This window comes from Nelumbo nucifera, chromosome 6 (assembly GCF_055504915.1).
Source record: "Nelumbo nucifera cultivar China Antique chromosome 6, China Antique-T2T, whole genome shotgun sequence".
NCBI lineage: Eukaryota > Viridiplantae > Streptophyta > Magnoliopsida > Proteales > Nelumbonaceae > Nelumbo > Nelumbo nucifera.
The window spans coordinates 34,145,726-34,172,905 of record NC_142654.1 but is presented as its reverse complement, the minus strand read 5'-3'; the positions used below and the strand labels follow the sequence as shown (position 1 = coordinate 34,172,905).

General features: G+C 35.7%; 1 protein-coding gene across 1 annotated transcript; it reads right to left on the bottom strand.

The window, feature by feature from the left end:
* Positions 1-6,050: 6,050 nt before the first annotated feature.
* On the bottom strand, positions 6,051-20,141 carry LOC104606443 (type I inositol polyphosphate 5-phosphatase 2-like). Its single transcript, XM_010271663.3, is given in 12 exon segments — positions 6,051-6,533; positions 8,665-8,870; positions 11,319-11,467; positions 11,992-12,100; positions 13,777-13,961; positions 14,075-14,324; positions 14,326-14,862; positions 17,518-17,622; positions 17,753-17,837; positions 18,250-18,342; positions 18,423-18,528; positions 18,628-20,141. Coding segments are annotated over 11 exon segments (1,857 nt in total). The 5' UTR covers positions 18,661-20,141; the 3' UTR covers positions 6,051-6,533; position 8,665.
* Positions 20,142-27,180: the final 7,039 nt, after the last annotated feature.

Sequence of the window (27,180 nt, the reverse complement as noted above, 5' to 3'; positions counted from 1 at the left end):
TTCTGTTTAGCACAATTAATTGTTGTTTTATTTTCTATTTGCAATTATTATTTGTTGCTTTATTTAATTTCTTTTCTTTTAGTTGTTTAATTGAATAATTAATTGCTATATAGGAAATTGTTACAATTTTTGAATTTGAGTTTAAATTTCAAATCTGAATTTAAATTTAAATTTAAATTTAAATTTGAATATGAATTTGAATTTGAATTTCAAATTTCGAAATTTAAATTTTAAATTTTTTAATTTAAAAAAAATTAAAAAAATATAAAAAAAATCGAAAAAAAAATTGGTTAATATTTTTCTTGCATTTTCATTCCAATATTTAGGGTATGATATTCTAGAGCATGCATCACATAGGCTTATTTAATTGATGAAATTATTATTATTAGTAGTGAATGTGTTAGGTTTCTTTTTATTTTAATATCTTTTTGCGCTTAGTTTATTTTATTCTTTTATGTTATTTTGCTTAATTGCATTTTAGAAGTAATTGTTCATGCATTATAGTTAGTTGCATTCATCACCCTTCCTTGGCCCAAAAATCACCACCCTTCACGTGCGGTTTACCCTAAACCCTAATTTAAAATTTGGACAGCAAGATCCTTTAGGGAAGCCTCACACTTGGTTCAAAGGTATGCTGAATTTTGGGAAAGCTTGTAATTACTTTTCATAATTGGTGGTTGGTGTCTAAGGAAAGATGTTAAACAGCTACGCCAAAGCAGGTTTTGTGGTTACTTAATTAGGTCCTTACGAGAGCAAGGAAAGCCTCCCACATCCCCACCTCTTACCTAGCTAACCAAAGGAAGTGGTGTAATTCCAAGTGAACCTAAGAGGATTCACATTGGTTGAGCCACTAGTTTAGGAAACCCTAGGTTAGCCCCTAGGTTAGCCCCTAGGTTGTGTGGTTGATTCGCTTGCATTTTTTTAATTTTAAAAATTCAAATTTGAATTTAAATTTCAAAATTTGAATTTGAATTTAAATTTCAAAAAATTTAAATTTCAAAAAAATTAAAAATTTCAAATTTGAATTTAAATTTCGAAATCCAAACTTGAATTTAAATTTTGAATTTCAAAAAAAAGCAAAAAAAGAAACAAAAAAATTTAAAAAAAAATCAAATTTGAATTTAAATTTTAGGAATTTAAATTTTTGAAGTTTAAATTTCAAACTTCAAAAAAAAATTTAACATTCAAATTTGAGTTTAAATTGCGGAATTTAAATTTCAAAATTTGAATTTGAATTTAAATTTCAAATTAAAAAAAATGGGGTCAAAATAAGAGAAAATAAATTCAATGGCTGGAGTTTGTGGAATGAGAAACTACTTCCAACCTGAACCACAAATAGATTGGAACTATGTGTCTCGACAACTGAGCAAGATTAATGGGATGGCCCAAAGACTTGACCAAGTCCTTGCATATCGACAACCATACCCAACCTTGTCATCATATCCATCATGTTCCATCTGTGCAAGCCCGACCCATCATGTTTGCCAGTGCCCTGCGGCGGGCCTATGTCAAGCAGTCATTCCAAACCAAGTACATGCGGCCAATAGATTTTTCCAACCCAATGCTAACCCATTCTTTAGCCCATACAACCCTGGGTGGGAAAATCAGCCCAACTTCACTTATAGGGCCCAAAACCAAGAAACCCCCTGCCAGAGAGGCACTCCCAATGGTCTGAAGCCCAGGCCCACTAATAGTACAATGGTTACCCTGGGACTCAACCGGCTCAATCATGTCAAACCTATACACAGTCCCAATAGTATTATCATCCATCTAACTCCATGGCCCAACAATTTCAGAGGCCACAAGTACAAAACCAATTCCAGCAGATGTACCCTAGGAATCAACCAGCTCAAGCTTACCCACAACCTCCTTAAGCCCATACAGTAGATAACCAATTCATGCAGCTTCAGCAGCTGATCCTAAATCAGCAACAATCCACCGAGGAGAGAAGTAGAGCAACTATCGAGTCAATCGGTTGTGAACCCTAGAAATCAGTCACCGGGTTTTCCTCCACAGAAGATTCAACCACCTCCTAGGAACCTTGAGCTTGAAAATATCAAGGCTATTATAACTTTAAGGAGTGGGAGGATTTTAGAGGAACCATGTGAGGAAAAGATAATTAATGAAGAAGAAAGGAGCAAGAAAACCATAAGTTGGGGGGAAAGAAAAAGGAAAGGAAAATCTAGAGCCTATAGTGAATCAACCCATAGTTCCCTTTCCAACTGCACTCACAGTTGAGCCGGTGCGAAAGAACAAAGAGACTCGCAACGAGGAGAGCAAAGAAGTCCATATTAACTTCCCTCTCCCTGATGCGATCCAACATATCCCGACCTATGCCAAGTTCTTGAAAGAGCTATGCAGTCAAATGATGGAGCCACGATCGGCCCCACAAAAAGTGATGCTCTCGGCAAATGTTAGTGCGGTTCTCCTAAACCAACTTCCTTGGAAGCTGAAAGACCTAGATGCTCCTCTCATAAACTGTGTCATCTCTGGAATCACCTTCGAGCAGGCCCTATTAGATCTTGGGGCCAGTATAAATCTGCTTCCGTCTATTTATGATAGGTTTAGGATCAACGAGTTAAAACCTACTCCGATAATTCTACAATTCGCTAATTGGTCGGTCAAGACTCCTCGAAGTGTTATCGAGGACATCATTGTTAGGGTAGAGGGTTGTCACTTTCCATTGGATTTTATCATCCTAGGCATGTCCCCAACCGAGGAACTGAACTATATCCCGATAATCTTAAGATGTTAATTTTTAGCAGCGGCCAATACAAACACCAACTATAAATTGGGAGAAATAGACATTTCATTTGGGGAGCAGAAAGCCCCGTTAAATGCTTTTAGTGCCTCTAAGCATCCAAACCGAGGGGAAGATGAGTGCAAAATAAATGTAGTTGATGATCTTTTAGATGCCCTGTCTGCCCCTTGGTTAGTCCAGTATAAGCCATGTTTGTATGAAGATGAAAGTGAGTCGGAGAGTGTAGATGGAAGAAGTGTGTGAATGTGTCTGGCTGAAGACGTTAGACTTAGCTCTGGTTGGGAGGCAACCCAATGTAATTTTTAGTTTTTCTTCTTTTAGGATTTGAGCTTTTTCTTTTCTTGATTCGAGACCAGGTGGCAAACCTTGAACCCCTCAAGAAAACCTATTAATTGTTCCCTTTGTCCCAAGCCTTTTTTACATCAGTCTAGTTATGCCATTGGGGACAATGGCATTTAAGTTGGAGGGGTGAAGAAAGAGAGAGAAAAATTAAAATATATATATATATATATTGAAAAAAAACTAAGCCTTTAAATATGTAGAATTAAAATTTCATTGAAAATTTAAAAAATTTTCCATTAAAAGAGATTCCCAAATAGAAAAAGTTGAGGAAACCGATAAAAGAATATTGAATTCTGTAGAAATTGGTAGCAAATGATAGGAGTAAAAAATTGGTCTTATTTGAATATTGTTGAAACCATTTAGAAATTTGAAAATACTCCCAAGTTTGCCCCTGCCAAAATAAGAAGACAGAGATTGAGAAATTAGACAAAAAAAATTCTTCAAAATTGTTAGAGACAGTGGACTACCCTAACATGTGCTTCTGCAAAAAAAGAGAGAATAAAAGGTCAATGGACACCCTAGACTTAGTAATCGGGTCTCTTCACCTAAGTCAAGTGTCGAGATTTGCGTCAAACGAAATAAGGAATGCCGAAGACACTCACCTAACACTTAGTAACCGGGTCTCTTCACCTAAGGCAAGTGTCGAGATTCGCATTAAACAATTGAAAGTAGCAATAAAAAAAAGTGTGCAAATCAAATTCAGGGGTAGAAATCCACTATCAGAAATGATAAGAAGAATACATGTCTGATTTTAAAAATCAACCTCAATTTATCAAGACAATCTGCAAATGGAAGGGTAAATAAGATTTTTAAGCAAAGTTTCTATAATATTCAAAACAAGACAGTTTTACCCCTAAAACCCAATACCGATCTATACAGAGTTTGAGAAAGCTGGAATCAGGATGCTTGACTAATTCTATCAGGGAGGATCTTGAGATGGGAAAGATCTCTATGATCAGTGTAATTTTAAGGCTGCATTGCTAAGGGACTAGCAATGTTTAAGTTGTGGGGTGTGATAATTCTACATTTTAATGCCTTAAGGGCATCAATTCAAGGGTATTTTCAGCCTTAGAATAGTTAAAGTGTACAATTTTCCCAGTTAAAATCAATTATGTGACCTCTGAGGGTCTCTATGCAAATTATGTAGAAAACTGGGAAGTTTTCTAGGCTGAAGTGCAATTTTTTGGGAGCTGGTGTGAAAACCAACTAAGAATGGGTGTTTTTGTAAAGAACTGAAAACAGGAGGGCGCCTTCTATCTGCTAAACCCAGTTGGTGCCCATCCTATTGTATTACCATGCTTCCCTCTCCTTAGCAAACCCTATGGAGCCTTTTTAACCTAATCTTTTCACTCTTAGCAAACCCTAGGCACCCCTAGGTGTTCAATCTCCACCCTCCACCTCTTTTAATCTCAACCACTCATTTTAGGGCTCTCCTTTATAGCTTTTAAACCCTAAGGCGCCACCTATTTTGCTAATCCTCACCATTCAGCTCCCCACCATTAAATCTCAGCCACTGCCTCCATCTTATATCCCAACCATTCAATCTAGGGCACCACCTATTCTTTTAATCTTAACCCTTCAACCCTAGATGTTCTAATCTACACCCACCATTTCTGGCGCCCAAATCTCAACCCTACATAATATTGGGCATCCTCTCTTTTTATTTTCAGCCATAGGATCACCCCAAAACCATCTTAGCCATCCATTAGAAAGCCTAGGGCGTCCCTAACTTTGCTAAATCCCAACTGCTGCCCCCCATCTTTCTCCCTATTTCCAATTATGTCCACCCTTCACTATAAAAAGGACCCTAAGGCTCCTGAGAAAGGGTTGGATTCTACCCCCAGGTAAGACGGAAGACTGATCTTGAGAAGTTCAAGGGTAAAGGAAGAGGAGGACGCCCAGGCAAGAGGGGTTCCTACTTGCAGTTTGCCAACACCACTACTGCCACCTCTGGAATCGGATCCCAACCACTTTTACTTTATTTTAGTTTTAATTTATGTTCTTTCAATTCCAGTTTCATTATTTACTTTATGCAAATTATTTTCATTCCGTTTGATCTTCGTTTTATTTTCTGTAGATCTGCAATTCGACCAGGTAAGACGGAAGGCCTAGCTCGAGAAGTTCGAGGGTCAAATGAGAGATCCGGAGACTGCTACCTCTGGTCGGATTACAGATTTTTATTTCATTTCTTTTATTAATTTATTTCTATATTTATTTATGTTTTTGCACTTGTAACTTTCAATACTGTTCGAATTCTATATTCTTCTCAGTTTAATTAATTAATTCTTATATTTTTGCACTTCCCTCTTGTGTTATCTTGTCCGGATTTGAGTGTATATTAATGTTTTCCTCACTTCCCTATGGATACGACCCATTCCCATCCCTTTACTACGTTAGTAGTTGTTTAAGAAATGGTAAAAATTATAAATGGTTAAACTGGTGTTTCGAAGTGTTTAACGACACGCTTCCGAACACACCATCCGTCACGTGCCATCTCATGGTTAACTAGCAAATCTCTTCACCAAAAGTCTGCCAGTTGCCCGTCTGCTTCATTTTCTTCACAAGCTGCACGTATGCACACTCCCGTCCAGCTTGAGGGGGGATGATAGTGAGCCCACTCCTCAGGCCCATGCATTGGCCCACACACCAGCTATCCAAGATAAACCTCATCCATACGCCAGCTAACCCAAATAAACATCATCTTCTGTAACTAATCAAGATAAGACAAAATTCTTAACCAATCTGATCTCCACTTGTATTTATCCTTGTACATGATAACCATATCAAAACAACTATAAATACTATCAATGATCACGCAGTGAGGGTGTGATCTTTCTATTCGAAATCAACTTTGTGCTCACTTCTTTATTCCCCCTTTTAGGTTAATCCTCAAGCACATCTCTTTTGAAATGCATCAAACTTTCCTCCATAGTAAATGAAAATAGACTAGAGAGAATAAAGTAGATCATATGCTTGACATCAGGGAGCCTACCTGTCATCAAAGGATAGTAACAAAACACTTCCCTAAATGGTTACAATGTCTTCTTCCTCTAGAACAGAAAAACTGATTGTACAAAATCATGATTATCCAACCCAAACACAATACATCCACATATTTACAGAGGAGATTTTGTTTTTCTCTATACATTTTATCATTTAGGAATAAAACTTCGATTCCTTACCTAAAAGTATGAAATATTCCTTACTAATAAAGCAGGCCAAAACTCCTTGCATTACTTGGATTCCTCTCATGAGTACTTAAATTGATGTCATTTGATAATGCTTCCTTGCAGAGCTTGCTGATTAGTGTCTTGTAGCCACATCACCAAATGGCATAGAGAAGGAAATCTAGTCAGAATTTGAAAACACTATGCATGGAGATTTTCTTCCAATGTCATCAGGACTTCAAATTACCTTCCTCAAGTTCTCCCTGCACAAATGATATGTATACTAAGACTTGGGGGCCATTTGATAACAGCTGAAATGGATAAACTGAATAACGTATTGCTTTGTCTTTTAGTGAATAAGTTATGAAGGAGGCTGTAATATCTTAATGGATGAAGCTGAAGTTGGGTTGCACCTGAATATTTATCCACTAAAAGACAAAGTAACAAGTCATTCAGTTTAACCACCTCAGCCGTTAACAAATGATCATTGGTTTGTTATTTTAATTTTGGTTAAGGATAGTTATACAAAGTCTTCTGTATGGTAGTTACTATAACAAATTGACAACAATGATGTATGGAGAAGATGGTATTAGTTGTTCTGTATTATGAGATCGTCAGATAAAATTAATCCCTTGAGATGATCATTAACCAACATATTTCAGATGGTTGCAATTATTCATTCATTCACTTTTTTTAAATTTTAAGTAGGAGATAAACTAAATGAGATTCATCGAGTGAACAATTACAACCACAATGAAACTGATCTTAAATCACTCATCGACATGGATACAAGTCAGAAATGCACCATAGTGCAATTTTTGTTGGAACTTTCTGTGTAGCCACTACTGAAGCTCAATGTTGTTCTTACCATTATTATTCTTCTTTTTGTTAGTATTACTGTTGCTATTCTTATCATAGTTATCTTCTTGATCCTATTATCATTGCTGCTACTTTTTCCCATTATTACTACCACTTACTTGGTCCCTGAAGACTTTTGTCAGCAAGAGTTTTTTCATGCACAGTCTTTTTCCTCAACCACATCCAAACATTATATGCTACTAACAGCATAACATTCAAATTTCAAATAACCTAAAAGGCCAAGATGCAGAAGCCACAAAAAAATAGAAATTTAATACATATTTCATGAAAAACACTAGAATAAAAATAAATATTCAAGATTATTTTACTCCTCTTTTCCTTTCCCCCTTCTCTTCTGTCATTGTGTCTTTTCCATTAAAAGGAAAATATTATATTGTGAAACATTTACCAAATGAATAATGAACATATATTCAATCACTCAAACATAACAACCACTTTCAGTCATTATTTTGGATGAAGGATGCATAAAAGTATATGTGTGGTTATATTAGATCAAGGCAAATTTGGATTGACTAGCTTGACATCCTTAATCTTTCCTCAGTTGTCCTCTCCAAGCTTGACTTGCTTTCAGGACATCCTTAATCTTTCCTCAGTTGTCCTTAATCTACTTTTGGAGGGGACTTGGGAGTCAACTTTTGTCAGACTCTCTAAACCATGTGTCAGACGCAGCTCTATGCAATAGTGTGAATTATAAGATTTTCTAAATTGCCTGCCACATCAACATCTCTCAAAATTATGAATCCTCCTCACTTTAAATTTTGAACACCTCTATGTAATAGTGGTCCTACCATTTAAGCTGTCCAATAGGAGGCTCTAGTACTTGCATTTTCTCAATTTACAATGACCCATGGTTTTATTGGATCTTTCCCAATTAACAGTGAGCTTATGAAAACACTTGAAAGCAACTGATGTAGCTACATAGAAAATAAGCAAAGACGAGTTTAATTTGTAAATTGTAATTTAACAATTTAAGCTGTTATTATTGTCTAGTTCTACGAATTTTAAGAATGACATTAAAAACCATAATATTTAATACGATATTATTTATGTGATATATGTCCACCATTCCTGCTTTTTTGGGTTCACTAAGTCAGAATCCTGGACACATGTCAGATTCTGATTCTCATGTCTGTGTCTATGTAACAATGTTCCAAAAGTGTGACCTTCAATAAAATCACATTAGTTGTGTCTGCTGACTTCAACACTCACCAAACACAACCAGTATGTCATCAAGTTGTTCCAGACTTCCAGTCACCAGAAATCTTCTTTCCTACAGTCACTCACCCTGCACTAAATCACGATCTGTGATGGGACCTGTTATGAACATCAAGGTCAATATTCCTAAGATGTAGATCTAATTGAATCCTTGCTTGGTCATTTTTTTTATTTTATTTTTCCTTACCACTCTATGTAAATTGAGTCAAGCCCTCTCAAGAGCTCAAGTAAAATAATTATAATTTTAAATACCCAAATAAAGTACTAAAAGTGGTATTGTGAACATGGATATTTAATTACCTCAATTAACATCTTCCTCAGAGAAGCTTTCAGGATGTACTGTGGCATTAGTAAAATTTAGAGCCCTCTGGAGCTTCTGATGGTCAAAGACTTCAACCTCAACCAAGAAGATTGAGCTAACAGGACGATGATCTGAGAGCCTTATTTCAGCTCGCTTGTATGAAAGCTGTTTGATGCCTTTCCCTAACCACAGAATGCGATCACACCTACATGCTGACAAAAAAGTCTGTCCCATGTACACAAAAATGCAAATCTTTTATTTGATGGTGCTGGTCATGCCCAGCCAAAAAGAAAAAATGATAATAATCATGCCACTATCTTCTTTTTATCTACACTTTGCAATAACAGGAAGTCAAAGGTAAAAGGGATATATTAGGACAGTTTCAGCAGCATGTTAACACAAACAAAGAGAAGTGATCCTATGTGAAGAATTTATGCATCACCATTATCATCACCCAAACCTTATCCCAACTACAACCGGTCAGCTACATGAATCCTGTTTCACCATTCCGTTCCATCCAATGTCATATCATTGTTAAATTATTGGTGTTTAAATCATTTCTTACTACTTCTACCCATGTCCCTTTTAGTCTACCCTTAGCCCTTCTAGCCCCTTCAACCTGCAATAAATCACTTTTCTTACAGGCACTGTTGATGGTTTTCTATGCACGTGATCATGGAAGAATTTCTGCATCTGAAGTTAAAGCTCAGTTTGGAAAAAGTACAAATACAAATATGTACAGTATAAATACGTACAAAATAATATAAAATATAAGGTTTTGCATTATATATATTTGCTTTTGTACTCCTTCCAATTCCAAACTGAGCCTAAAGTTTTGAATATATAGTTCTCTCTTTTTACTAAGTTCTACATACAATACCCAAAAACTTCAACATTTCAAATTTTCAGAAATTCTCTAGTAAGACTATGAAGTCAATTGAACATTTGAATGATTAGCCCTACTCTTAAAACACTAAAAACTAGAAAATAAATTCAGAAGAGAATGAGATAAGAATATAACACACTATTACCCATAGGAAACTACAAGATAAACCTTTATTTCATTAAACTAACTCTGCAAATTCAATTACAATACTCTATTTATAGACTAAACATGAGGCTTTGTATCTCCCTTTACAGACTCTAATTTAGATTAAAAAACCTACCAAAAAAACCGTCAATTCTTAAAAAGTAAGACAACCCAATAGGTAACCAATATGGGCACCAAAATAATGGCTCTATAACTTCAATGACATTTTCCTAATCCTATTACAACTATACAAAATGAAAACATATCCAAGGCTGACACAAAGTAAAAGAAAGACTCAAATTCTGTCACAAACTGACCCTCTATCACTACAATGACCATAACTCCCTTAAAACACATAAGATTTACAAGATCTTACTCTTGCTGGATAAAATAACTCAATTATCTATCAAATGACACAAAAACATCTAAAATGGACAAGTTTTGACCCCTGAAAAATAAAGCAAAAGAAAATTGACATGATTACATTTTCAACTTTTCAAAATTTCAAAAACTCTCTAGTAAGACTCTATAAAATAAATTGATCCTTCAAAATTATTAGCCCTACTCTTAAGACACTAAAAACTAGAAATAAATTTTAAAAACTCAAAAATTAAAAAAAAAAAACAAATCAACAAAAAATACAAAATTACCTATTGATGTAGGACCAGCTCAGTTCTAGTCCTTAGAGGATGTTGAATGGTCTTCTTGGATCAGAATTTTATGGCTGTTGATGGATGTAATGGCTTCTTGAAGGAATAAGAGAGAAAATAGGGAGAGAAAGAAGAGAGAAAATACCTGGAATCACTCACAGGGTGCCTAGAATCACTCTAGGGCATGGGAATCACTCACCATAGCTAGCATAAGCTGAAGAAAACTCAATAAACTTCATTGCCTTTGTGTAAAACGTCCATACATATTTACAGACTCTAAACTCATAATAATCCTAGGAGTCAAACTGTTAGACTCATAATAGTCTTAGGAGTCAAACTGTTAGACTCTAATCCTAGTAGGACTCAAACTAAGCTGTCATATCCTATTTCAATTCAAAGAAGACTCAATAACTCTAATCCTACCTATGCAATGACTCTGAAATTTTAAACATAAACAAACTATAAATAGACAAATTAAACCCTATCATTGGGCCCCACAGAAAATTGCAAAATGGCAAAAATACCCCTACTGTCCAAAAATACAGAAATACATAAAATTCCAATTTTGACTCTTCAGCTCCTACATCACCTATAGATGAGAAATTGGGAGAAAACTAATTCCTGTCTCAATGGATTCTTTCCTTATGTCTGCATCATGAGCTCCATAATTAAGAAATCCTCCTAATCATTGTAAAACTACATTTCTACAAGATACTATGTCAATGGTAGGAATTGGTACTATAGTTTTTGTCTAGCATATTGTTGCCATTTAGTTCAAGGATCCATAGAAACTCAATAATGATAACACATCTAACAAAAACAGTACGTAGAACATCACTTAATGCAGCCAGGCATGGATGGTTTTTCTTCTCTACTAGCTATAAGCTACTTTATTTTCTCTAATATATCTCATTAACATGTGCACTAGTTAAAGCATAAAACCCCTTTAAGAAAAAAAAAAAACTGTCCTTACCATGCAGGGGATCTCTTCTTCTCTCCTTCTTTTGGGTTTTCTCCAACATATCTATCTGAGTCAAACGCATACTTATAAGTGGGTGGAAAGTCTATCACCCCTTCCTTCCATCCATCAAAAGCATGCCCACTGCGAAGTTCTTTGACTAGCTGTCACATTCAACATGATCTTATCAACTTTCTTTTCACAATCAAAATGTACCACTGATGAAAAAACATAAAGATTAAACAAGGAAATCAAACCACGTAGTTGGTTAGCATGGACTGAAAGTATTAATCAAGGACATTATATGACCTAAAATAGTTAAGTTTGTGTGTAGTTGACACTGAATTCTATATAATGGTAGTATTTGACTGCATAAAGACACATACGTCTTACTTGATAGCTTTTCCCCATGAACTAATGAGTGCTTTATGCTCCACTAATTCTAAGACTGAGCCCAGCATAGTCACACTCCCCATTGCTACTCCACTCATCCAATATTACAAAAGATCCATTTTAATTATTCTCACTCCAAGTTTTAGGTAAATGAAGCCAAAACCCAATATATCACAAGCTCAGAGAAAGGGAACAAAAGTGTTCTTAGACATTTCAGATTGGAATATTCAGATGGTTCAGTCAAGTCATACCAGATTTTGCAACAATCAAAAAAGTAATATGCTACTTGTCTTACCTGATCGTTGTTGATAAGCTCAATCCATTGTTTCCTAGCCACGAGCTTTCTCACCTCAGTATCCAACATATTTAGACGGTAATTCAAATCTCCAAACCAGAAAATTTGACTGTTCATCATATATAAAACCCATCAGACATTCATGACCAAATCAAATGTGTATTATTTAGAAAAAAAGAAAGAAATAATCCTCCTTACAAGAGTGATAAAAGGGACAGACCATCAAATTGAACTCATCTTTTGCACAAATTCTTAGGTGATGACCCTTTAATCAGTTCTAAACATTTCATCCTAATGCTCTTGATCTGCTTCTAATCAATAAAATGAAGCATCTGATTATCTCCTTCGACATCAAAAAGTTTCTCAAGCCTTTCTAACCAAGTCAAAATTGCAATTTTTGTAAGCAGTTAAATAAGAACGTGTTTACATTTGAACTTTAAATATGATGAGGTCATATGATGTGCTGGCCCATTCTTTAACAGAAAGCTTTGACTCAACTTATGAAAATATTTACTTACAATTACTATGGAATTCAAAAATAAAATGTCTAACCGCCTATCCATCTAGGTGCCACTGCTTGGTGCAAATATAATATCTAGAGATGAAAAGTATCAGAACATGGGTTTAAGTCTGGAAGTGGCGACTTTGTGCAAGGAAATGTGGAAGGTTAGGTCTATCATGTAATGGTCCTAACTGCCTATTTATCTCCCCAAATCAGCAATACAAAACAGTTCTCAGCAGTTTTCTGCATAATCCCCTTTTTATTTTCAGCTTCTTGTGCTCACAGGCTGATCCTCATGAGTTGGTTTCTAGCTGAAAACTGACAAAAACTATAAATTTGCTACTATTAAGGAATTCAGCAATAAAAAGCAACTATCAGATATAGATCATAACACTACTCATTGAATGGAGAATTTCTAAGACCAAATGCATCCTATTAAACTTAATTAATTAACAATAATACAAGTTCACGAACTAAAACAAACGCAGGAATGTTATGTCAGGTCCAGAAAGGCAGAAATTAAATTCATACTTTCAGTCTAGGTCCTAATCCAGGTCATGGCATAGGATTTGGGACTCAACCATCAAACGCAATACCTTGAAGAGTGCCTAATTAGTCACTGTTTCAAAGTATCAAGAAAAGAAAAAAATCAACTTCATTAAAGAAATGGAAACAAAAAGGATTTACTAGTTCATTATTTAAAAGAAAATATGATGTTAACAATCAAAAAAAAATATGGTAATAGAGCAGTAGGGCAGAAAATAACTCGCATTGCCATCCTCAATTAGGTAGAATGAGGTCAATGATGATGATGCCTTCTATTCACTACTCAGGCCAAATAAGACCCAATTCCCAAATGAATATCAATGCATTGAAATAAGTAGACCTGATTAAAGATAGAGTTTTCTACCAAAAAAGAAGATTACTGATAAAGTAAAACATGTATACTCCAGGCCTGACTAATTGCGTAAGGTGTATCAGGTAAATTGATAATCAAACACTCATTAGCTTCCTTAATAAAAGATACCAAAATGTCTTTCAGGAAACTAGGAAATCTCCTTCACATAGAGAGGTTTTTGTCCTCAAAGGTTCGTTGAAATATTTAAGTGATTATTCTTCTTTTCTTTATTTCAAATAACATAATACATGATCATAGTAGAAACATGAACACAGTAAAATCTAAATAAGCAACAAAATTTCTGAACAAAATAATCGTTTTCATATGAATATCATGGAGTGGATTCTGAAAAAACTGAAAATTCTAATGTCAGGAAAATACTTACTCATGTGATGGAATGGTCAGTGGTTGAATGACATTGAAGGAAGATGAAAACTGGGTGCGTCGTAAGATCTCATACACATCAGAGTTACGCCTCTGTTCATCCCCCTCCTTCTGACCAGATGTTAGATGTGAGCAGACAAAGCACAGCCGTGATTGGAAAACAGACATGCTGACAGAAACAGATCCCTGCATTACCAACCACAAAATTTCAATTAGACACCCAGAAAAGTCAATACTACTTACATAAAGACATCACTAAAAGATGCCTTCATCATTTAAAATGAAAGATCACAGGAGACCTTGTTTCCCATGTAGCCCATTATCCCAACTCCAACTGGAGAAACTGTCAAGTTGTTTATATGCCTCCTAAACCTTCTACGAACCCAAACTGATACATATATTCCCACCATCTGTTTGCTTACAATGCGTGCATATTTGGAATGGATCTTCACACTTTCTTGTTTATGTCCAATTTCACCATTTCCATTTTCTGTTTCAAAAAAGGAATCTCCCTCCTCTTCAGACAAATCAGAAACTTCAGAAAATGACAAGTATTTCAGAACGATCCTGTTGCTCCATCCACATCATTCCTAGGTTTCCAGAACTATGGTACACTCGTTTCAATCCACCACCCAACTCTAAATCTTCTTTTGTGAAAACTAGAGGCTTCCCCATCCAATCAAAGCCAATTCTTGCAGAACTACTGAGGACTCTTCGCATTCCTTTGGTAGAAGGGAAAGCTTGTGGAGTCAAATCTAATGAATGTTCAGGCCAATCTAGTCTCGCTTTACTTCTCACTTTATTCAGTTCTTTTCTTCCCAAGCCAGGACGATCAGCAAGCCCCAGTGGCTCCTTATTCACTGTCTCTCCTTCAGGAGTATCTGTCTCATTTGCAAGTACATTAGCAGCAGCTGCAGCAGATGTCCTCAATACTGGAGATGGTGGAGCACTATAACTTTTACATTTTGTCCCAAATTCCAAAGATTTATTTAGAGTTCTGCGGATGATTGTCTCCCATTTCCGAACTGGGCTGCTATCCTCTGCTCCTAGTACATTACCAGCATTCAGAGGCACCACTTCTTGGAAACTACAGAGATGATTGAAGTGCAATGTCAAGAAACATGAAATGTTCAACACTCTTATTATCCAATGTAAAAATAACTACATAAATGGAATCTAGAGTGAAACAGATGTTTGGATATATATCCAATTGGGACTCAAATAAAAAAATTAAAAACTACAAATCTCTAAGTATCTCTTCCTCAATGACTAAACAACAGAGAGAAAGAGGTTCTGAATCAATTTGGTGTGGTAAACTTTGACCATGATCAATAGGGCATTGGACATTCAAGAAAAGTGCAGGCAGCCAATGATGGTCCTGACTACTCAGTATTTTGGGAGGGATAGACCGGAAATGAACCTAACCTTTGGCCTTTTTTAGGGACAAAGTATCCACTCTCCGACTCAAAGTCTCAAACCCAAATTCTCAAGCTTGTCAGCCTGAGAATTTACCATTTCACCAAGCAATGGTCCCTATAATAGATTCAGAAGACCTAAATATAAAAAATGGTTATAGATCAAAACATGTCTCCTGGTTTTTAACACCCTACCAAGGATGATGCCACATGAACCCTTGTTTTAATATTGAACAATTTTTTGGCACAAAAAATATCAGTATCTTGGTCTTTGAGGACACAAAAATAATGAATTCTGTTACGACTTTACTTCATTTTGATAATAAAAAATAATTAGCTATAATTTAATTTCTTAATGCAGGCAAGGAACAGGACAAGCAGCTGTACATGGTATAGAGGTACAAAAAAAAGGACAAAGAACATGGAAAGAGCTTGTTTGAGGGTATTCACAACCCTGGCAAATTCTGACATGGAGTTTTCAACAAGGATCTCAAAGCCTTAACACTGCATTAATGTATATCTCTCCATGGAGATTAATGTGGAAAAAAAAAGAATAACTTACTACATCCAGTTGTCAAACAAGCCAAAAAGAACTTGTAAAGGGGAGAGAGAGAGAGAGAGAGAGAGAGTAATATTTAGCTGCTATGCTGCTACACCACCCAAAATTGGAAATCTTGGGCATGCCAACTGAGTAAAATGTTTCCATTTCTCATTGTAAGAAAGAGTGATGTTTCTTCTATGCCAGTTGCCATGCAGGGTCATGAGCAACAGTTCTTTTAGAGAACACCCCTATAATGTTTTTGTTCTTATTTATTTATTTAATTGTTGCCAGATAAGAATATCAAGCTCTGAATTTTTTAAAGCCCTCTTCTTTTTTATCGATAACATCAAAAGATGTTTAATAATCAAAGAAATAGAGCGGAGAAATATCCAGAAGAGGAAGGGAAGAAAAAACATAAGATACACAGGATATACAACATATATGACATGAAGCTAAGTTCAAATGATTTGATGATGAGATAAAGTATAATGAAGAAAAGGCGGGGGATGGGAGATGGTGGATGTATCTCCCACTCCTCATATAAGACTAAGGTTGTGTTTGGTAGCATTGCTGTTTCTACCTGAAGCACTTGGGCATACAACTGTTACTTGAGGCTGTTCAGAGTTGTAAGTTGAAAGAGGCATAACATGAAAATGCATGCATGGGAAGATGTTTGTAGAACTGCCAATTTAATGCTTCTTCCTACGTTGGGGTGGGGGGGGGTCATTCTAGCTGAAATGACTCTCATACTTGATGTGACAAGACATATCTCTCACCAATTTGTGATTAACCCAAAAGGTTTCAGGAAAAAACATCAATGGTACCAAACATCACCTAAGTTATCAGCCAAGATACTAGGAGGATTCTTGAAATCTTTAAATGACATCGTTTCTATCTTAGCATACAGAAATAGCTTCATTTTGGATAGGGAATTTTTGCTCTCAAATGGAATAGAAAACCACAATCAATTTAAATTCATTCCAGCTAGCATCCATATATCCTTTTAGTCTGTAAACTTTGATATACAAATTGTGGATATTTGTGGTACAATGAGAGAAAATTCTTTTTTATTTTCCCTCTTCTGCAAAACCTATTAAGGCTAATGATTGGGGCAGCACTGAGGTATTGCTTCACATTGTAATTGATACCACCTACATCCATTACAAATTGTGAAGTTTCATAAGTAGAGCAATGCTAGGTGAACAAGTCTGAGATGGCTCAAGCATGTAAAGAAGAAAATAGTGAAATAAATTAACAGGGTTATCTTAGTCTTTAGATGTATAGATCCATTCGTTCTGAAAAATAAATATTTTGCTGACAGGAATCTGAGTGAACCACTTTTGAAGGGAATGTCCATATAAGGCCATGTGTCCCATAAGTGGTGGCATTGGAGCCTTGGGGTATTGTGGATAAGTTTTTGCTTTGAAGCGAAAAAGAAATAGTATCTTTTTCTACTTTTGTGTCTAAAAGTAGATATGCATTTTTCCCATCCACCATATGTATAGTTGTGAGGTTGACTTGTCTTGAAAAGCTTAAAAGGAAATGTTTCTAAAGAAAGCAAACAAATTTGCTGCCCCCCCCATGTACTTTACTCCTTACATTTATTTATTTATGCATCCAACAGTAAATGCTTGCAAAAGCTTATCCAAACACCATATTAAATGGTAGAGAATTGTCCTATGCCATTAGGTTACAAGGTATTTTCGAAAAAAAAAATTTGGTGACAAGGTGACAATAAGATTTGGAGAAATTTAAAGAATCCACTGAGTTGAGGAAAAGTAACCACCCAAGAATGTACATATCCGCTGGTTCTTCCATAGAAAGCCATTCTTCAATCTCAAGACCATCATATGGAAGTCTTCCCGCAACATTCCATGTGCCTACCATCACTCTACAAAACCACATATTTTATTGAAGAATTCAGCAAGACCAACATATCAATTTGAAGTTCAGACCATAACTTCCATATCTTTGGAGAAAGAAAAAAAATAAACTACAAATAACATGGTATACAGCCAAACCTCAAATCCTTTCTATTTATGTACTGAACTCTTAGAGTTTCTGACTTTCCTCTCCTATGCTTCACCAGATAAGGCTTTGAAGGTCCTAAAAAATCAAACATAAAGCAGCAAGATTGAAAAATTCGGGATGAACAAGTTAATACATTGAAAACAAAAAAGAGAAAAGAAGTGGAAGAAAATATACAGTGCCTTTGCACTTAAGAAGTTTCAAAATGCCTGCATATAATTAAATGATAGTTACATCATTCAAATGTTGGCTGATACAATCTTTATTGAAAGTATTGATACTGGGTTGCAAGGAATAATATGAAGAAAGGAAAAGAAGGCACTATTCATATAACCTAATATTTATCAAACAAATGTGCAAATGAAAATCAATTAGATATTATACTTGACAAAAGATTAAATTGGTAGTGTTTCAAGACTAAATGACAGTGAAATAAGCAGGTTTCATCCACGAATGAAGAAAGAAAATGTTGAAATAAGTTCACAGTTACCTGAAGCTTGCTTTGGGCATACGGATTGGTTCCCCTGGATCCTGCAAGCATGATCCCCACCCATGTCGTCTTTTGCATCTGTAAGAGAGCACACTGGATGGAAGAGAAATGAATAAGATCAATGGTAGACAATTTACAATTTACTTCTGCTGATCAAGAGCTAAAATCCTTACCATCATCCTCACTCTCGACGTCAGTATCAACCTCATCTTCACTGAATTCATGCACCTTGGGCTTAATATTTAACCATTTCGTCATTACAATGGAACGCCAAAAGGACTGAATGCATGCACATATGCCCAATTAAACTATGAACAATCACAAATTTGACCACAAAATAAAGACAGATGATTAAGAATCAAAGCACATAGTACATACCTCTGAACGCTTCCCTCTTCTTGTTCTCGTCATCTATAGATCAAAACTCTGTACTGCTTCAGAAACCCAAACAACGAAGGCAGAAAAAACTGTTCCGAATTTAAAAAGGTATGTAGCAGTCACTTATCATGCAGTCAAATGGAACAATTGACAACTTAACAGTTCGGCTTCGTCGGTGCTTAAGACAGAAGATTAATAGGACCAAATAGATGGGACAGAAAAAGTTTAACCTTGTTGAAGAGACACCCATGACCTCAAGTTGGAAAGAGTGCTCAATGGTCCTCCCAGCACGTCGTTTTTCCAACTTGAAAAATAGAACTGTTCAGGAATTCAAGATAAAACACAATAATAATAAAAGTGCGAAGGTCTCTTTCACTATCAGAAAATCATCATCTTTTGTTGCTACGGACACCACTTCAGCTAAGCAGAGTGGGTACTGGGTAGGAGGACCCATCTCCAGATTTGTTAGAAAAGAAAATGAACCAGCTCCATAATTCAACCACGGAAAATAAGAGGAATCATAACCGACTCTCAGGAAAGAGAAGACCAAACTCTGGGCATTATATATAAATTGCGTCCTCGTAACAATTGAATTCCAATTAAGGCAACTGCTTACTCGAGAGCCATTCCCCACCACGAACACGAATTCAAAGATTAGACGCACAGAAAGTGATAAAACAAAAAAGATCGATTAAGACTAGATATCAAGATATTACCAAATAAACGTATTATGATACCGTTTGTCCTATTGTTTAACCAAAATCGCCATGACCCACCAAGATAAACACCTAGAAACCTGGAACGTGACCACTAAAGCCTCCAGCTTTTGAAGCTAAAATGATGGGCTCGAGTCAAAGAGATGACTGGAAACGTAAATCACAAAGAAAATATTGCAGGACATATCGATCAGAGAACAGACGTCCAGGAGGCTGCAGAGATACATTTCTTTTCTGAAAAAAAAAAAGACATCAATTAAAACATCAATTTTTAATTTAAGAGGAAATCATGCGACCCATCGTAGAAATAATGCGACAGGACCAACAGAGAAGAGACAGCTTTGAGTATAACAGAAAGCAGAGTGTGGACCCTGCGCACTAAAGACTATAAGAGGTGCTACAATACTAAAAAAGAAAAAAGAAAATCTTTGGCTCGAGGTTGTTTTGAAGCTGACTACGATAACAGCCATGAAAATAGAATAAGAAAATGAGAAGGTCGGTTGGTCGGATTTTTTATTCATTTTGTTACATAAGACTCCTACTTGATTCATCGTCCCTTTAATTTAATCAATCATAAGTTTAAATCATCTAACTAATGATGATCCATACATGTCTGTCTTTTCTGCAAATGAGTGTTGACTTTGATTTGCGGGCTAAGTAGTACAGATCAGAACGGCAATCAAGAATGGTGGTGGAGACAGATTGAGATTCAGTGAGAGTGAGAGGTGAATAATGACGTATCATATTATTATTGGCGCATGGTATTCGGTTTTTCTTAACTACTACCCAAAGTCCAAAGTCCAAAGTCCAGTTATAACATAATAGAATAGAGAGAAAAGCCCAGAAGAGAGAACCTTTACCTGGAAGTCCGAAACGTTGGCAGAGAAAGGCTGATGTTTGATTATAGGAAAAAAACAAATTTATCATCAAAATTATGAGATCTTCCATTCCAAATTAATGCGTCAGCTACTGACCCAAATCAATTGAAAAGAAACTAATCAAAATCGCAAATTTTTTGTTCTTATGCAAACAAAAAGGATAAAATTCCAGATCCACAGACCCGAAAAGATTGAATAAACCATAACCACCTACGTGTCCTCGAAGTTTCGTAGAACAAACAGATTTTGATGAAGGAAGATTTGGCCCGATCTCGCAATCATTCCACGTGGCAAAATCAAAACAGTTTGGGACAAAGGAACAGCGCATTCAAGGCACGGGTGTCAAAGGAACCAGCAGTCCGAGCTCCCTTCTAGGAAACCCGAGCTCCTTACAAAGAGCTCGAGCCTCACAAGACAGTGACCCGAACTGGCCCACCTCATGGCAGTTCGGGGCGGGCAGTTCGGGGCACTCCCCTATCCAAACTCAAGACTTCACCTCGCCTCGCCACTCCTGCGCTTCGCCTCCCAAACGCAGGCTGACCGAACGTACCACACTTGACACCGAGGGTGTCCGTATCCAAGGGCGGCGCACCTTACTGACTTGGGATCTGACGCTTGACAGCCGCACTTCAAACGGCCTCCTACCACCGCCACCTGCCACCATCGTCACCAGTCGCAGAAACGGCTCCGACAAAGGGAGCAGTGGCGGTTTCAGCCAAAAGGAATGACATCCGAACTGGCAGAAACTCAGAAATAATCATGCCCGATCTGACATAGCTTGGAAGTGAGTGTGCGAGGTGGTTATAAAAGGCTCCCGACCCCCCAAGAACAAGATATGCAAACTCTGCGCTATCTAGTTTCATCTTGCCTTTGAAAGATTCTAACTTGAGCTTCGGAGCCTCCACACCGGGCCTCCCCCGGAGCGTTTTCACCCTCTTGGTTTCAGGTTCCCCGCAGCTCCGTTCAGAGGCCAGGTCATTGACAACTAGGACCAGCCGGATTGCGCACCATCAGATTTAGTTATCGGAAAGAAAAATGGATTGATCTCAGACGCCAAATATAGATTAATCCAAAAAAAGCTAAGATCATCGTTGCTGTTTTCATGGCGTTTTCTGGAAAGGAACATCAAGGCCCTACCAAGCTACCAGAAGACGGTGCATTGTGTTTAATAAGAAAGGAGTGATTGCAGAATCGAACAAAACCCTAACAAAAAAGTGATCTCTTACGATATGCGTGGACCTCAAGGGACGGAACCAGCAGAACAGAGATTACAGAAGAGTCACCAGATTAACAAATTAGCTTGCAAGACGTACAGGAAAGATTTGGAAAGGTTGAAATGGGCGTTTTTTTTTTAATTTTCTTTTCCTGTTTTTTCTGAAGTGGACGTCCACTCACTAACACCAATAGGAAAACCGACAACACAGAGACGGACTGTGAAATTTGGGCTCCCATTGATTTCTACTGTTAAAGAGTGAAAAGAAAGACAAAGGAAGTTATTCTGCTATTCCATTTATGTTTTCCGTCTCCCGCGTTTTGATTAAGTGGAGATTACGGTCCGTCGGCGTCCATTTTTAAAGACTTTCCAAATTAGCCTTATGGAAACAATGCAAATAAGTGTTAATGCAAATATGTAGACCGTAAAACGGTTCATATAAATTGAAATGGAACCAAGCACGAATTCTAATAAAGCATATCTTTTGCCCACTTGAATGCAAATTTAATCATATTTTTTATTGATGTATTTTTATATGTAAATATGTATTCGAAAATGTGTTTTTTGTCATTTGTCAATGTATATAAACATTGGCAAAGAATGCAAATTTACCCTGAATCGAGATTTATACTTCATTTGCATCGTTTTCACATGCATCTTGGATTTCTTGACCAAAAGCAAATTTTGTATTTTTTTTTTTAATTTGATATCACATTGGCTCCTCAAAGAGTGCACCCCACATCACATCCCAACTGTGTATTGGAGACGTCTCCCAATGACAAGTACGAAAGATGTTCCAAATGAATATAGAGAAATTTGAGATGTGCTTGTGGGGAGCCAATGGGGGGCAGATGTAAACTCATTTTGTTTGTGATGCATATTGTTTTACATAGGAATTTTTCAATACTACGTTAGAATATTGTTGCCAGCAAGCAACGGTAGAAAAACTAGAAAAAGTTTTTCATGCTTTTCCATATGGGAAAACAAGAAACTGAGAAAAGGTTTTCTCAAAGTCGGACCACACTCTTCTCATACCTCACTTCTAATTTACAAGAAGTGATCTGAAAAGACGTTTTTTCACTACACTAGTAAGTGTGCACGTGGTAATTCTAGATGATGATAATGATAGTAATAATGTATCCAAAATTTTCTATAAACTTTATTTTTTTTAGTTTGTTTTTATATGCGAATTGCAAATCCAAATCTAATTACATAAGCACATCAACCAAATATGCGATAATCGGATCGAGTTGTGAAGTTTCAAGTATCATTAATAGGCCTACTTGCCTAGTTAGATTCTTCTTTTTGTAATATTTAATCTTTTTTTGTTCATTTATCAAAAAATGTAAGATTTAAATAGAGGAAATTGAATTGAGTGAAAAGTAGTAGTTCAATTTACAATTTAAACATCATAATTAAATATGGACTAAATTCAAAAATGAATATTTTAGTCAAAAGAAAGTTCCACAATCTTATTCATATTTTTAATAGTAGTGTAAATATAGAATTATAGAAGTGTTCAATTTTTCTATAACTTTTTTTGTATTTTTGTGTGTAAAAATAATTCTAATACACCACACTTACTTTTTATTTAATATGATAAATATATGATATTATACATGTGCCTAAATGTTTCTTTTTAAGCAAAATTTCCGTATTTTTTCATTTTTTGTATTTTTACATTTTATTATTTATTTATGACATTAAAGGTTAACATGTTTGACCCAAATTTTGAACTATTGATCTTCTAAAAAAAATAACTATTAATCTTTGCCAAATAATAAAATAATTTCATTTTTTATGAGTTCTAAATTATGTATTTCATTTTTATTCCAATAAAAATAATTCTTGTTTATTACACTTATTTTTTTTAAATTTATTAATAAAAATATCATAAATGCATCTATTTTTTTTACATTTTTTGTAAGTTTCTATATTTATTTCTATTTCAAAAATTTTATTACCTAGCTATGAGTTCATAGGTTGATCAATTTGATTTGGGTGGTTGAATTTCTTAGCCACCACTTGGATTAAAAATGGTTTTGTTTTTGGGTCAGCTTTAAAATATATGGGTTTATATTATTAAAAATATTGACACAAATCTAATTTAATAAAAGAAAATGGGAGTTAATAATTTAAGTATAAGACTTATTGAGAAGTGATTAAATGATGTGGGAAGTAATAATTGAAGATACATTTTCAACCTTATCATTTAAAATGGACTAAATACACAATTATGGGCATTTTAGTAGCCATTAAAGTTGTAATAAAATGGCTTTTTTACCCTTTCTTAAACAAAGAAGTAGAAGGTAATTTTAGTCTAAAAAGAGTTTCACATTGCATTCACACTTTTGTATATAGTATAGATATAGCAATGTTTTCGAACCATCGTTGACACGGACGGTCGAACCGTTCGGATCGAAAACCGTTCAAGCGACCGGTTCCATTTTACCCCAAACCTGACATTTGGTCAAAAACCGTTGACCCAGACGGTTTAACCGGTAAACCGTTCAACCCGAAGAACGGTTTGCTGCTCAGATCTCAGATCTGAGAAATCTCTAAGATTCACAAGTCTTTGATCTGAGACTAAGAAATTTCAGATCTGTCTTTCTTGCGCGAGAATGTGAGAGAGAGTGTGAGATCTGAGACTGAGAACGCCACCACTGTTGCCGCTGTAGTTCGCCATCGTCGTCGCCACTGCAAACCTACAAATCCTCTTCTTCTTCTTCTAAACTCTTTCAGTTCAGCCAACAGTTTTCTTTCATGTTTCAACCCTTATTTTCTCTTATATAGTATGCATCTTACCCTAATATTCTAATCTAATGGGAAAGATGCTCAAACCGTTTGAACTGTTTGATCCAGACGGTCAAACTGCTGACCCAAAAACTGGTGGCCAAAATGGTTCCATTTCCGGGTCAGATTTTAAAAACTTGAGATATAGTATAGATTATGTGTCCATTTGGACTTTGAAAAGGATTCTCACAACGACAAGTCCATATTTCCTACCCACAAGAACTATACCTACATCTATCCACATGAGGTCACAGCCACACATAGGAAACATCTTATGCTCTTATATAGTATTATGCATGGGAGATGTTTCCAATGCACAGAAATAGCATTTTGTGAGTAGGAGTGGATAGAGTTCTTATGGGTAGGAGATCCGGAGTTGCATGTTGCAAGTAGGGCTACAAATAAGTTGGATTTACATTTGGTACCTGCCTTGATTCTAACAAACCGGATTGAATCAGAAAGTCAATCTAGTTAAAGGATCAAATTTAAATATACTCCGATCTGATCTATCAGGATTCGATCTGATCAATTAATTATGAAATATTATATATTACTTATATATATATATATTATATATGCATATTCTATATAATTATATTATATTGTAATATATTACTATACTATATAATTATATCACCATGTTTTATTACTATAATCCAAATCAAATCGGATATCCAATAAAACATTCGAATTCGAATCATAATGTTGGAAATCTGAGAGATTCTTCTCAAATTCGGATTGATTGGATTTCTTATCAAATCAGATCAAATATACCCTTCACTGAATCCGATCCTCCAATGAAACTAATTTTGATAACTCCCTCCGAATCCGCTCAATCAACGCAGAAACCCTCCTTGGAAGAGTACCTTATCCATGCAAGTTGTGGCCCATGTTAACAAGAAACTGAGAAGGTCCAACCGCCTTCTCTGAAATTTAAATCCTTACCAAATCTCTATATCAACATGCCATTTTCCGTTTGTGAGTGCTTTCAAAGTGAAAAAGACAGAGCATGAGATGCTGAGATAGGACCCAAGAATCATCACGTAATGAAGTGGACTTATCAGATAATTGCATTCTCTCATGGAGTAGCCCACGACTCCCCCTACCTAAGAATAGAAAAATGAAAAAGAAAACAATTGACTCTTATATATATATATATAGATGTTTTAAAAATGATATTAGGAATACTGTTTTCTAAATATAGAAAATACAAAAAATGGGGAAATTACATTTGTTTTTTGTGCTTTTTTTGTTCTTGATTATTTCATTAATGTATTTATGCCGTATAAGTATTTACTAGCTATGCTCATAAGAAACTTTTTTATCTAATCTGTGGTTCATTCTTTCAAATATTTCGGTTAATTATAAAAAATAATAATAATTAAATCACCAAGGACCACAGTCTAGTATAAATCTCTTCTGGACCACAGGCAAGAATACCTAATCTCTTTAGGTAAAAAGAGAAGTAGAACATTTGGTGGGCTATTTTAAACCCACCATGAAACCAAAGTAAGAAGTCTCTAGTTGGCTAGTGCCATGGAGAATACGGTTCATGGACCAAGATATGCGAAATCAAGGTGATGTAAATGTGTCAAGAGGTCCCGATCATTTTCTCATACAAAGCAGCCAAGCTACTGTCAATATGTCATAATCGGTTACAGTCTTACAGGGCATTAAAATGGTTAAATCTATTGAACTACCCTAAGTCTTAGGAAATTGATTTAGACTTATCCTATCTCTAATATTTACATATTATCTTAAAGTATCTTTAAAGTTTTTTTTGACAATTAACTAAAGATTCCCCTGTCGTTAGTGTTCATTAGCGTTCATTCACAATCAGTTCACATGTGATACCACATAACTTCTAAATTTTTCTTAAACCCAATATTGGCCTTTGTTGTCAATTTCTGTGTTCTTCAAGAGTTTTATTCCCAACTGAAACCCTTAAAACCATTGTCTTTTATGAACAGATTCACCTCTGGCTTCAGTTTCATCTTCTGAAACGATCGCATTACAGTGGAAGCTGAAGATGGTGCTCTGTTTTTCAAACAAGTACAGACGAACAAGCTGCTCATGGGCTTTCTTCAATGTGGGTATTCCCCACATTTGAATCCTAAAACTTGGGCAAATACAAGGAAACCACCAGATTAGTCACATTCCATTCCATGAAGCCCTCCATATTGCGTCCTTTGAATCAGTAACAAAGCAAGGAAGCAAACATAACAGGCATCCTTCACTGAATTAGGATAAATAATTCGCATTCCAGAAGAGAAATTTCCATTATCCTTTAGGCTGTGTTTGGAATTGGTGCAAATTAAGAACGATGTAAAAGTTTACGCTGGTTCAATATTATCGGCATTTGGATTAAGTGTAAATGAAGAGCGATGTAGAACTCCACTCCAGTTTAGATTTGTTGGCGTTTGGATGGAGTGGAGTTTTTACAACATGAATCAATGTAAAACTCGTCAAACATGAAGTTTTACATCGGTTATCAAGAGATGCCTAATCAGCAGCTCACTGAAAGATGAATTTTACGTACAAAACATAAACATAAAAAGCACCCTAAATCCTTCAGGCAAGTTTTGCAGGAATCACATCTCAAAATTCAATGTAGTTTCAGCAATACTTTTGGCATTTTTATTTCCTCTACCATGTTGAGAGATGCCAAAATATTTATGTCCCATTCAGTTTCTAATCTCTTTACCATTCCAGTCCCAAGAGTTTGCTCAATGTCTGGTACGAAGCCCTGAACACATGGTCCCTGCAAAGTCCCAGGAATTCTTGACCAAGGTCATAGCAGGGTTCAAACATCCTCCTATGTTAAGGATTTTTGTCCTTCAGATTTTCAAAGTTTCAGGTTAGTCAATACAAACTTTATGAGAACTACTTTTTTTTTCTACCACAAATGTTTGAGTTATCAATACAACATTTGGTACCATTACAGTTTCTTCAA